The sequence below is a fragment of the Manis javanica genome, chromosome 2 (assembly GCF_040802235.1).
Source record: "Manis javanica isolate MJ-LG chromosome 2, MJ_LKY, whole genome shotgun sequence".
Classification (NCBI taxonomy): Eukaryota; Metazoa; Chordata; class Mammalia; order Pholidota; family Manidae; genus Manis; species Manis javanica.
Window position 1 is genome coordinate 81,472,745 of NC_133157.1, and position 14,263 is coordinate 81,487,007.

The 14,263-nt window shown below is 35.7% G+C and overlaps 1 protein-coding gene across 9 annotated transcripts in view; it reads right to left on the reverse strand.

The window, feature by feature from the left end:
* AGTPBP1 (ATP/GTP binding carboxypeptidase 1) overlaps positions 1-14,263 on the reverse strand; it is a 213,354-nt gene that overhangs the window by 104,858 nt on the left and 94,233 nt on the right. For all 9 annotated transcript variants that reach the window (XR_012127773.1, XR_012127772.1, XM_073228728.1 and 6 more), the window contains 2 exons: positions 11,703-11,800; positions 8,676-8,792 (listed from right to left, as the gene is read on the reverse strand). Coding sequence is in view for 7 of the 9 variants with exons in the window: in XM_073228728.1 (XP_073084829.1) it covers positions 8,676-8,792; positions 11,703-11,800 (215 nt within the window). In the remaining 2 variants the exon portion in view is untranslated. The remainder of the gene's footprint in view (positions 1-8,675; positions 8,793-11,702; positions 11,801-14,263) is intronic.

The window sequence follows — 14,263 nt, forward strand, 5'->3', positions numbered from 1 at the left end:
AATATAAGAATACTTGTAAGCAAATTAACTAAATCTTCCAATTAAATGGCAAAGACTCAGACTTGATATTTTAAAATCAAACTATATGCTGTTTAAAAGATATACATCTAATGATATCAGAAAGTTTAAAGCAAAAATATTTTAGCAGCTCGAATAACCAGAAGATGGCAGCATGAGAGATGAAACAGTAAAGTCATCCCAAAAACAAATATAATATGGAAATATAGCAAATACAACTAATCCTGAAAGACAAACTAGAAAGAAGGCTGTGGCAGACTGCCTACAATGGGGGAAAAGAGCAGACTTTACAGAAAAGGGTGTACTACCAAAGCCCTGACCTGGCGGGACCCAAGCCCTTCCCTCAAACCAGCTCACCTGCAAGAGGAAGAAAAATGTAGCAGGGAGGGGATGGAGTTCTAGGACTGCGGAACACTCAGCCCTGGAGATCTGCTCTGGGAGCATGAACCTACATTACATGGTGCTCTAGAGATTAATGGGGTTGGAAAGATAACCCAGACAGAATACTTGGAGAGACTGAGATTCCAGCAACTTCTGCAGAACAGGTACCCACAACCAGTCCCTCTGGGACAAAAGAAAGGTGGGAAGTCTGAGAGACTTCTTAACAGCTAAAGGGGCAAGGACTGCACAGAGCTTGCTGCTCAGGAGAAAGGACAGGTGGAAAAAATTGTACCAGCACACTAAGCCCATGAAGGGTAGGAACTTTAAGGAGCTTCAGGCGCTCCATTGCCCTAGCTGGCACTGCAGGTATGAGAACCCTACCACGATACGCAGCCTGTTGATCCATCCTCCCAGCCAGAACCAGCTCGCCAACCAGCTGCCCACACCATGACACCAGCCCAGCCAGAGGGTGGGACCATATATGGCAGCTGCAAGTACAAAGCACAGAGGCCTTTTCCTGCACACTCAGCCTATGGGCCCTGGTAGTGGAAACACACAATGCAGCTGGGAAGAAGGAAAGACATCTTTTCTCCTGGGAGGGACCAGCAAGGCTAGCCTGCAACCCCCGACATTGCTCCAGGGGCTGAGCAGCTCCAGAGGGTAGAGCTTCAGGGCAACAGAGAGCACCACCAACAAATATGAAATGTCAACGGAACCTGGTTCAAAAGAAAATCTCACAAACACCAGAAAAAGGGCCAAATGAAACAGAACTCCCCAATTTTCCTAAAAGAGAGTTCAGAATAAAAACCATAAACATGCTCATGGAGGGATAGAAAAACATTCAAGACCTCAGGGATGAATTCAAGAAAGAGATAGAAACTTTGAAAAATAGATATCTGAAATGGTATATAAAATGTAGGGAGCAGATGAGATGAAGTAGAGGAGACCGATTAGGTGAAATAGAGCTAAATGAAATAAAAATTAGAGAACAGGAATACAAAGAAGCTGAGGCACAGAGAGAAAAAAGGATCTCTAGGAATGAAATAATATTCAGAGAAATGTGTGACCAATCCAAATGGAACAATATTTGCATTATAGGGGTGCCAGAAGAAGAAGAGAGAGAAAAAGGGACAGAAAGTGTCTTTGAGGAGGTAATTGATGAAAACTTCTCCAATCAGGGGACAGAGAGAGTCTCTCAGGCCATGGAGGTGCACAGAACTCCAAACACAGGGGACCCAAGGAAGACAAACCAAGACATATACTAATTAAAATGGCAAATATCAAGCTCAAGGACAGAGTATTAAAAGCATCCAGAGAGAGAAAAAAGATCACATACAAAGGAAAACCCATCAGGCTATCATCAGACTTCTCAACACAAACCTTACAGGCCAGAAGGGAGTGGCATGATATATTCAATGCAATGAAACAGAAGGGCCTCAAACCAAGAATACTCTACCCAGCAAGATTATCATTTAAATCTGAAGGAGGGATTTAAAAATTTCCAGATAAGCAAAAGTTGAGAGAATTTACCTCCCACAAACCATCTCTACAGTGTATTTTGGAGGGACTGCTATAAAAGGAATATTCCTAAGGCTAAATAGCTGTCACCAGAGAAAATAAAACCACAGTAAAGGAAGTAGAACAATTAATTACAAATGCAAAATTAAATCAACTACACACAAAGTCAGTCAAGGGATAGACAGAATACAAAATAAGATAGTAACATATAAAGAATGGAGGAGGAAGAAAGAGGAGGTAAAAAAGAACCTTTAGATTGTGTTTGTTATAGTATACTGAGTTAGTTAAGTAAGACTGTCAGATAGTAAAGGGCTATCCTTGAATCTTTCATAACCATGAATCTAAAGTGTGCAATGGAGATAAGGACATATCGATCAATAATCACCCCAAATGTACATCGTCTGAATGCACCACTCAAAACACATAGAGTCACTGAATGGATAAAAAAACAAGACTGTCTCTAAACTGGCTATAAAACACTCACTTCAAACCCAAATATATACATAGACTAAAAGTGAAGAGATATAAAAAGATATTTCATGCAAACACTCGGGAGAAAAAAGCAGAAGTGGCAGTACTTGTATAAGACAAAATAGACTTCAAAACAAAGAAAGTCACAAGTGACAAAGAAGGACATTATATAATGATAAAGGGTTCAGTTCATCAGAGGACAAAACCTTTATAAATATCTATACAACCAACATAGGAGCACCTACATATGTGAAACAAATACTAACAGAATTAAGAGGGAAATAGAATTCAATACATTCATTTTAGGAGACCTCAACATACCATTCACTCCAAAGGACAGATAAACCTGACAAAAAATGAGGCAGATGCAGTGAACAACACATTAGAACAGATAGACCTAACAGACATTTACAGAACACTCCACCCAAAAGAAGCAGGATACACAGTCTTCTCAAGTGCACATATAACAATTTCAAGAATAGTCCACATACTAGGCCACAAAATGAGCTTCACTAAATTCAAAAGGATTGAAATTGGACTAACCAGCTTGTCAGACCACAAAGGTATGAAACTAGAAATAAATTATGCAAAGAAAACAAAAAAGCCCACAAACACATGGAGGCTTCACAACATGCTCCTAAATAACCAATGGATCAATGACCAAATAAAAACAGAGATCAAGCAATATATGGAGACAAATGACAACCATAACTCAACACCGCAAAATCTGCGGGAGGCAGCAAAGGCTGTGATAAGAGGGAAGTATATTGCAGTACAGGCCTACCTCAGGAAAGAACAACAATCCCATATGAACAATCTAAATTCATAATTAATGAAAGTACATAAAGAAGAAAAAATGAGGCCCAAAGACAGTAGAAGGAGGGACAAAATAAAGATTAGAACATAAATAAATAAAATCAAAAAGAATAAAACAACAGAAAGAATCAATGAAACCAGAAGCCGGTTCTTCAAGAAAACTAAATAAACCTCTAGCCAGAATTACCAAGAAAAAAAGAGAGTCTACACACAAAAACAGAATCACAAATGAGAAAGGAAAAATCACTACAGACACCATAGAAATACAAAGTATTATTAGAGAATATTATGAAAAATTATATGCTAACAAACTGGATAACCTAGAAGAAATGGACAACTTTTTAGAAAAATGCAATCTTCCAAGGCTGACCCAGAAAGAAACAGAAAATCTGAACAGACCAATTACCAGCAATGAAACTGAATTACTAATCAAAAACTACCTAAGAACAAAAGTCCTGGTCCAGACAGATTCATTGCTGAATTTTATCAAACATCTAGTGAAGACCTAATACGCATCCTCTTTAAAGTTTTCCAAAAAGTAGAAGAAGAGGGAATACTTCCAAATTCATTCTATGAGGCCAGCATCACTCTAATACCAAAACTAGGCAAAGACACCACAAAGAAAGAAAATACAGACCAATATCCCTGATGAACATAGATGCAAAAACCTTCAACAAAATATTAGCAATCTGAATTAAAAACTACATCAAAAACATCATCCATCATGATCAAGTAGGATTTATTCCAGGGATGCAATGTTGGGACAATATTTAAAAATCCATCAACATCATCCACCACATCAACAAAATGGACAAAAACCACATGATCATCACCATAAATGCTGAAAAAGCATTTGACAAAATTCAACATCCATTCATGATAAAAACTCTCAACAAAATGGGTATAGAGGGCAAATACCTCAACATAATAAAGGCCATATATGACAAACTCACAGCCAATATCATACTTAACAGCGAGAAGCTAAAAGTTTTTCCAATCCGGAACAAGACAAGGATGCCCACTCTCTCCACTTTTATTCAACATAGTATTGGAGGTCCTAGCCACGGCAATCAGACAACACAAAGAAATAAAAGGCATCCAGATTGGCAAGGAAGAAGTTAAACTGTCCCTGTCTGCAGATGACATGATACTGTACATAAAAAGCTCTAAAGAATCCACTATAAAACTACAAGATCTAATATCTGAATTCAGCAAAGTTGCAGGATACAAAATTAATACACAGAAATTTGTTGCATTCCCATACACTAACAATGAACTAGCAGAGAGAGAAATCAGGAAAACAATTCCACTCACAGTTGCATCAAAAAGAATAAAATACCTAGGAATAAACCAAACCAAGGAAGTGAAAGACTTATACCCTGAAAACTACAAGACACTCTTAAGAGAAATTAAAGAAGATACCAATAAATGGAAACTCATCCCATGGATGAGCTCATGGATAGGAAGTATTAATATTGTCAAAATGGCCATCCTGCCTAAAGCAATCTATAGTTTCAATGCAATGTCTATCAAAATACCAACAGCATTCTTCAATGAACTAGAGCAAATCATTCTGAAATTCATATGGAACCATAAAACACCTTGAATAGCCAAAGAATTCTGAGAAGGAAGAATAAAGCTGGGGGCATTACGCTCCCCAACTTCAAGCTCTACTACAAAGCCACAGTAATCAAGACAATTTGGTACTGGCACAAGAACAGACCCATAGACCAATGGAACAGACTAGAAAGCCGTGATATAAACCCAACCATATATGGTCAATTAATATACCATAAAGGAGCCATGGATATACAATGGGGAAGTGACAGCCTCTTCAACAGCTGGTGTTGGCAAAATTGGACAGCTACATGCAAGAGAATGAAACTGGATTAATGTTTAACCCCATACACAAAAATAAACTCAAAATGGATTAAAGACTTGAATGTAAGTCATGAAACCGTAAAACTCTTAGAAGACAACATAGGCAAACACCTCCTGAATATAAGCATTAGCAACTTCTTCCTGAACTCATCTCTTCGAGCAAGGGAAACAAAAGCAAAAATGAACTCATGGGACTACATCAAACTAAAAAGTTTCTGTACAGCAAAGGACACCATCAACAGAACTAAAAGGCATCCTACAGTATGGGAGAATATATTATTTATAAATGACATATCTGACAAGGGGTTAACATCCAAAATATATAAAGAACTTACACGCCTAAACACCCAAAATGCAAATAACCCGATTAACAAATGGGCAGAGGATATGAAGAGACAGTTCTCCAAAGAAGAAATTCAGATGGCCAACAAACACATGAAAAGATGCTCCACATCACTAATCATCAGGGAAATGCAAATTAAAACCACAATGAGATATCATCCCACACCAGTAAGGATGGCCAGCATCGAAATGACTAAGAACAACAACTGCTGGCAAGGATGCGGAGAAAAGGGAACCCTCCTACACTGCTGGTGGGAATGTAAGCTAGTTCAACCATTGTGGAAAGCAATATGGAGGTTCCTCAAAAAACTAAAAATAGAAATACCATTTGACCCGGGAATCCCACTCCTTGGAATTTTCCCAAAAAATACAACTTCTCAGATTCAAAAAGACACATGCACTCCTAGGTTTATCACAGCACTTTTTACAATAGACAAGATATGGAAGCAACCAAAGCGTCCATCAGTAGATGAATGGATAAAGAGGATGTGGTACATATACATAATGGAATACTATTCAGCCGTAAAAAAAGAAACAAATTCCTACCATTTGCAACAGTATACATGGAGCTGGAGGACATTATGCTCAGTGAACTAAGCCAGGCAGAGAAAGACAAATGCCGAATCATTTCCCCCATTTTTGGAGTATAACAGTGAAGCAAAACTGAAAGTACAAAACAACAGCAGACTCAGAGACTCCAAGAATGAACTAGTGGTTACTGAAGGGGAGGAGTGTGGGAGGGCGGTGGGGAGGGAGGGAGAAGGGGATTGAAGGGTATTATGTTTAGTACACATGGTGTGGAGGATCACGGGGAGAACTGTGTAGCACAGAGAAAGCACATAGTAGATCTGTGGCATCTTACTACACTGATGAACAGTGACTGCATTGGGGTATGGGTGGGGACTTGATAATATGGGTAAATGTAGTAACCACATTGTTGTTTCATGTGAAACCTTCATAAGAGGTATCAATCATACCTTAATTTTTTTAAAAACCTACTGATAATTACTTTAGTAATTCCATATGTTTTCTTCAAATACATTTTCCCTCCATCCAGTCACTAACACATCGAGCAACAAAATGAGTAGTGTTCAGGATTCCAACAAATGTGTCAAGTAATTTTAAGTTTCAATGGTTGATGTTGAAAATGACATGCAAATCCAAGTAGAAAAAATCAAAATCAAAATCAATTTCATTTTGTTTAGTATCTCATGAGCTGCCAGTATTTGGCACACTGATAGCTGAAAAACATTCCTTTAAACACCTCCTATCTGGAACCAATCAATATTTTTAATCCTCACAAGTACATCAGTTAAGTATCACTGCTTATATGTAGTTTCAACACACAGTTCAAAAAATAGAGACTAATATATTTGAACAGTGGCATTCCTCTGACACTAAAAAATGAGATAGTCAAATGCCAATTACTTGGCAAATATTTTCCAACTATGTAAATAAAAGAACATGTGCTATTTCCCATAACATATGCTACAGAAATGGAGCTATTCTATGTAAAAGTCCATGGCAAAATAGAGAATGCATTAATAAACACATATTCTGAAATACCTGAAGTAGCTTCTTTTGCTTAAACACAATAAAAAGGAGTAATTCAACTGGAAAGAAGACCTCAGAGCTCCTACACTCTGACAAACCTCTCTTTACCATATGACCCTGGCCACACCAAGTTAGACCAAAAGTAGGAAATCTAACTCTAGAAGAAGCAAGAGTAAAGGACAAGTAAGCCAACTGTTCATAGGTGCCAATCAAGAAACCATCAATGTTGGCCTATTCGGGTGATGAACTAATAGGCAGACATACAAGACATACAAGAACTCATCATCACAGTCTACAACAAAGAAGGCCTGACTTGTACAAGAATGAGAATCAAAATCCTGGCCTTGACACCCATCAAAAAATTACTCTTCTCTATTCCCACATCAAAACTCCTACAACTTTTAACTGTTGTATAGTTCTCAGATGCACACAGAGAATAGGGGATTTCTTCAGACAATAGTCAATTCCTTCCTCAAATTCTTTCCACAGTATTTTTCTCCTTTGAGTTAACTGTTTGTTTTCTCTGAGACTTTACTTTTAAGGGTTCTTATCTGGGCACAAGGGTGTTAAAAGAGCAGCCAGATACTTCCTGTATGCTGAATGGAAAAAAGTCTTTCTCTATACTTTCCCAAATACCTCTTCCTGCCTTCTTCTTTTTCTCTTTTGAAAAATACTGCCTTCTTCATGCCTGCCCTTTCTAGTATCCCTGATTTCAAAGTACCTTCCAAGATACTTCAATTTGATGGGGAGTATAAAGACGCTGGGAGGTTGGAAAATTTGCTGCTTCTTCTATGGCATCCAAAGCTCATTTCCAACAAAATTCTGAATAATGGGAACTATGAAATGTAAACATTAGCTAGCAAATATTTTTCTTTTTTATTTTCTCATGTATAACCTCACATTAAAGTCCTTTTCTTTAAGCCACTAGGAATTAAGTGTATGGAATTTGGAGGGCATGGGGTTTACCGCAAGGGCAAATAAATCTGAGGTTATCTGGTTCAAACCCTGTGTTTCTGATACTGGGCAGTTTCAGGACTTATTCAAGGACCCACCACAAGTAAGCAGCTAAGTGAGAATAAGAAACTACATCTATTAATTGCCATCAATTCAATCAGCTACTTGCCACGTAGTCAGGCTGATTAATTATAGTCCAGTAAATAAATGAGGGCAAAAAATGTTAGCAAGCAGTCACTTCCCCCATGAACCAACTTAGATTTAAAGATGCCAAGTTGTCCTCATCCAACCCCAACATTCCACGATTAAAGAGTGACTGCCAGAAAAATAAGCAAATTAACATGCATAGATTATATTTTTCACTCAGTACTTTCTTAGCTCTCATCTCCCCTTGGTTGTATGCAATATAAAGAAAACTTCAACATAGGATTTTGAAATGTCATTTTAAAGATTGTTTCTAAGACAGAGTAAAACACTATGTCAATTAAAGTGATGAACTAAAATGATGAAAAAATTAAAAAGCTAGTCCAGAATTTAAACGAGCTAGTCATCTTATTTTACAGCAATCAAGTTACAGCTCAGAATGTTTAAGTAATTGTCCACTGTCACTCAGAAAAGCAATACTACTTTCATTTTTTGGAAATGAAAATCAGAACGAACACAGCAATTACAAGCCCAAGGAAGAAACAAAGAACTTTTTCTTAAAATCAGTTAAGATGCTGAATTTTCTATATTTATACCTGAAAATCATCAACAAGCTCAGGGAAAAGGTGTTCATACATTTTAAGTTCTTCTGTCATTCGTCCTGGTTCTTGCTGGGGTTTTAGTTTGTTAATATCCGTTTCAATATCATCATTCTGAAATAATAAAAACGTTGTATCACCAGTTAAGAAAAACATAAAGTTACAGAAGAAATTTTAGATTTAAAGTGTTCTAGATTATTAATTGAATGTAATTATATATAATTTTCTTGGTTAGCGACTAACAAGTTTACAAAGGCATTCTTTTCTCTAAACACACTAGTTCAACATTCAATATTCTTTTGTGAAAATGAAGCCTTACATAATGGCTCTCTACTTAAAAAAAATTTACCTATAAAACAGGCAGAGTGAGGAAAGAAACTACACTTTGAGAGGTTAAGGGCAGGAAATTGTGTATTTTGGTTTGAAGAAAAACAAAGATGAAGAGCTACTGACAGAATTAGAAGAAACAAACAAAACAATCTTCTAGTACTCCTTAAAAGTTCTTTTAAAGTTAAAGAGGAAAAAAAGGAGTGCATTGAAGCTTCTATACTGACAAGTCCTGGCTATCTAGAAACAAACCTTCTAGAGCCTCCAGGTTTCCGTAATTGCTTCAAACTCAAAAATCTGGGGCAAAGAGAACCAAATCACATGGTGAGGAAAAAACAGCCTCTCGGACTATAACATAACCACAATAGAAACTATACCCACTAACAGTGTAGCCGGTTCACCTGAAACATGAGAGAAGTGACAGAATTCAGATAAACAGGACAAATTAAGGGAGATCCAAATGTAACCACCAATGAAAGTACGAGGAAGACAGTGGTAAAGAAGAAAAATAAGATAAATACAGCTCAGCCATCTTAAAGAGTCAACAATTCTGTAGCCCTTGAAGAAAAATAGTATTTTAGCATGGCATAGTAGTAAAGACAGCAGACATTTATATCAGACTGCTTTATTCTAAATCCTGACCCTACCTCTCTTATTAAGCCATACTGACAATTTCTCTGTGCCTCCATTTTCTAATTAGCTCTGTAAAGCAGAGGTAATAATACCATGTACTTTATAAGACTGCTATGAGGTTAGCATACACAGAGAGCTCATGGAGTAGAATAGGCTTACATGTTCAATAAACTTAGTCTATTATTTTTTATTTTAACTACTGTTTTAAGGTAAAGTGGGGAAAATATGAGTATCACAGATACTCGTTAGTAATGCAGCCAACAACTATACTTCTCAAAAGATGTGAATGTAATAAAACACAAAGAAATCTGAAGGAGACTTAAAAGACAAGATAATTAAATGCAATATGTGATGCTAAAGAGGGGGAAAATCCTATAAAAAACTTTATTAAATCAACCAATAAAATGGAATATGCATGGCAGATTAGATAAAAATGCTGTTTTAATATACAGAAATACTACATTTCTGTCTATAAATTTATGAAGTTGATAGCTATATTGTGGTTATACAAGAGGGTATCATTATTCTTAGGAAATATACACTGACATATTTAGGGGTAAAGGACTATGATACATAATATTAAATGTAATACACATATATATTATATATAATACATATACATATGTATCAAATGTATATATATATAACATATGTAACTTATCCTCAAATATTTTAATTTTTTTAAATTTCCAAGCAGCAAAATTAGAATCATTGTTATAATTCCTATTGCATTCTATTTCCCCACCAATCTGTCTTTAAATCTAAAGTGATTAGAAGAAATATTTTTAATGAGGACCCTGAGCCATAAAGAATAAATTATACTCAATATATTTTGTTTTTAATAGACATGGAAACACACAGCACATAAAAGAAAGGTTTCTATCAAAATACAATACTTTAAATTATTAACTTAGTATTTTTAATCTGGGAAATTTGACTACATGTAAACACTTACTGCCCAAAGAATCCCAACAGTTGACTGGCTAACAGTTCTCCTGTTGTTTAAGGAATATTCTACATACAGAACTAAAATTCTCCTACCTTGGGTCCTAACAGTTCTTCCACTTATATCAAGTCCAGAACCACAAATACACAGTTAACCCCAGACTTTCTGCTTTGACCATCAAAAGCCTAAGCTGTTTTCCTTCTTTGTAGTTTTTGAGACCGGGATGCAGACCACCATGTTGTCCAGATTGGCTACCTTGACAACTTTGCTAAAGCTTGCCTTAGTGACATATTTGGTGACAACGAAACTGATTTTATACCTGCTAATTAAGATAGAAATCTCCTTCTAGTATTTTAGGTTCTATCTCGAGAGAGTCGAATACTCAGTGTACCCCAATTTTGACGTAGCATTTTAAGACAAAAAGACCCAAGAGTCAAATGAATCCCCCACACATCCCAGCCAACGTATTAAGCTAAACAGCTAAAAATAAGGGAGTTAAGCAAACATTTTTTTCTACACATACTAAAATGGTCTACATATTAAAATAGTCCCCTTTACCATGAAATTTAAAAAAAATATCTAGACTTCTACAGGTGCCATAAAATTCTGAAAACTCATCTGCCTCTTTACTCAGCACCTCAAGTGACAATATCTTTTGTCAAATCAATAAATACTTTGTCCATGCTCCAATTAACTGAAACCTAAGAATCATTATGTAAACACTAATTCTTACTAAAAAGTCATCAGTTATATATTATTTTGCTACTATTTTTGTATTCCCAAAAGGTTGTTGAAAGAGGAATAGGTTGGCACTTAAGAACCTCAAACCACTTTCGTTCAAATTTCGATTTCCTTAGACTTTAAAATCTACTTCAGGAAGATTAGATAGTCTTCCTGGTCAGAGTGAGGAAAACAAAGTTATTTTAAGCTCTTTTCAGACCAATGAATTCAAAGCATCATTATTTTCCCATTCAATAGCTTAGGGTCTGTAGTCATCCACAATAAAAGCATGGCCAAAACAAACAAAGTAACCACTAGCCATATTTATTTACACAATCTTTGTTTTACTACTGAGTATACAATTTTAGAGATGACCAAAGATAGAAATGTATACTAACCTTAAAATTCTGATCTAGATCATCTTCATTTTCGGTTTCATTTTCAACTTCTAAATCAATGTCTTCATTATCATCACTTTCATCTACTACGTCATCCACTGTGATACAAAATGTGCTATAAGTAGGTGACAGGTAAACATTCTACAACATGCACAACCAAAGGCAGAAGGTTTTATATATACATATATAACACTGTACTTCAATCACAAAAGAAAAAAACAAATGAAATTCCTTATTAAAACAGTCTCTAAAGGATGTCCCAGGGGTTAAAGAACCTATGAGATAAAATAAAAGTATTTTAAAATTTGAAAGCACCATGAAAATGTCCAGGTTTTTTTTATTTATGATGCTGAGTCTTAAAAAATTGATAATGTCTTATGTTGCAATAGCCTGAATGAAATATCTTGTTTCCTTCCTATTTATAATAAATTTCAGTAACTCATTTTACCCTTTACAATTCACTTCCCATTTATTTGCTTCAACAATTACTTTGTGCCATGTACTATATTGTGTGCTGGGAATTTCTAAAAAGATAAGTAAATGTAGTCCCTGCCCTAAGGGAGTTCATGAGGTTAAAGAGCAGAAAAGAGTAAACATGTAGTTGTAAAGCAAAAGATAGACATTAATAAAGGCAAATATTTAAAAATGCTATGGTAAAACAAAGGATGGAATAACTAATAGCAAACTGCTTGGGGCCAAGGGGCTATCAATAACCACTTAACAGAAAGGACAATAATTAAGCAGTACCTTGAAGAAAATACAGCAGCTTTCTAGATGAACATTAAAGGTGGCTGAATATGACTTCTATGAGTAAATAATAATGCTAAAATAAAGAATTTAGAAAAATCTTTGGAAAAAAAAAGTTAAGCATGACTTAACTTGTATGCTTGGGAATGTACTAAGAGAGGCAAATAAGAATGAGAAAATGCAGGGTATAATAGGCCAAGTAGTTCAGATTTTTAACCTAGGATAAACTCTCAGGATTTTCAAGCAGAAAATGGTTTAATTCACCTTGTGTTTTCGAAAAAAATTACTCTGGCAACTGTTAGAGACAGAGCATTTTTGTGAAGAGGGACCAAATAATAAAGGAAAAGACAGTAATTGTCTGAACCGATACAGCAGTAATAGGGATGAAGAGTAAATACACATCAGAGAAACACTCAAGGAATAAAATGCAAAAGGACATGAGGATCATGGATGTGGGGGAGACAAGGGAAGAACAGCAGAAGTGTACCTGGAGAGTTCTCATGTGAGTAACTGAGTGCTTTAAAACCAAGTAGAGAATATTTTTGAAGTATTTTTCTCAACTCTTTTTTCTATTTTTTGACTCTATTCAGGAATAACTGACAAATGTAATTGTTTATATTTAAAGCATACATCATTTAATATACATACATATTGTAAAATGACTACAAGATGAATAATGCATCACATCACAGTTAACATCTCCATGTGTGCATGTGTGTGTGGTGTGAAAATGCTTAAGATTCTCAGGAAGTTTCAAGTATAGAATACCTTAGTACTAATTATAGTCAATATGCCATTCATTAGATTCTCAGAACTTAACCTTCTTAAAACTGAAAATTTGTAACCTTTGACCTCATCACTCCATTAACCACTCCTCCAGCCCCCCGCATCCAACATTCTGTGCTGTTTCTATGAAATTGTTTTTCTTTAATTCCATGTTTAAGTGATACCATACAGCATTTGTCTCTGTCTGGCATACTTCATTTGGTATAACATGCTCTAGATTCATCCATGTTGTCACAAATGGTGGGATACTCCTTCTTTTTTTAATGGCTGTATAATTTCTTATATATGTGTGTGTGTGTATGTGTGTGTGTGTATATGTATAAATTATATATAGATACAGATAGATAAGTGAATGAAACACTTGTCCTTTATCCATTCATCCATCAAAAGCCATTAAGGTTATTTCCAAATCTTGGCTATACTGAATAATGCTGCAGTGAACATGGAAGTACAGGCATCTCTTTGAGATAATTTCAATTCCTTTGGATATATATACAAGAGTGGACTCCTGAATCGTATGGTAGTTCTATTTTTAATTTTTTGAGGCACCTCCATACTGTTTTCTGTATTAACAGTACATTTTATTTTCTCACCAAAAGTATATAAGGGTTCCATTTTTTCACATTCTTGCTTTATTTGCTATCTCTTTTTTTTTTTGGTAAAAACCATTGTAACAGATGTGAAGTGATGTCTCATTGTGGTTTGATTTGCATTTCCCTAATGATTAGTGATAATTGAGTGCCTTTACATATACCTATTGGCCCTCTGTATGTCTTCTTTGGGAAAATGTCCATGTAGGTCTTCTGCCCATTTTTTTAATTGGATTATTTGGTTGTGTACTATTCAGCTGTTTGAGTTCCTATATTTTGGATATTAACCCCTCATCATATATATGGTTTGCAAATACCTTCTCCCATTTCTACACTGCCTTTCAATGTATTGTTTCCTTTGCTGTGCAGAACCTCTTTAGTTTGTCACAGACCCACTTGTTTATTTTAGCTTCTGTTGCCTGTGCTTTTGGTGTCTTA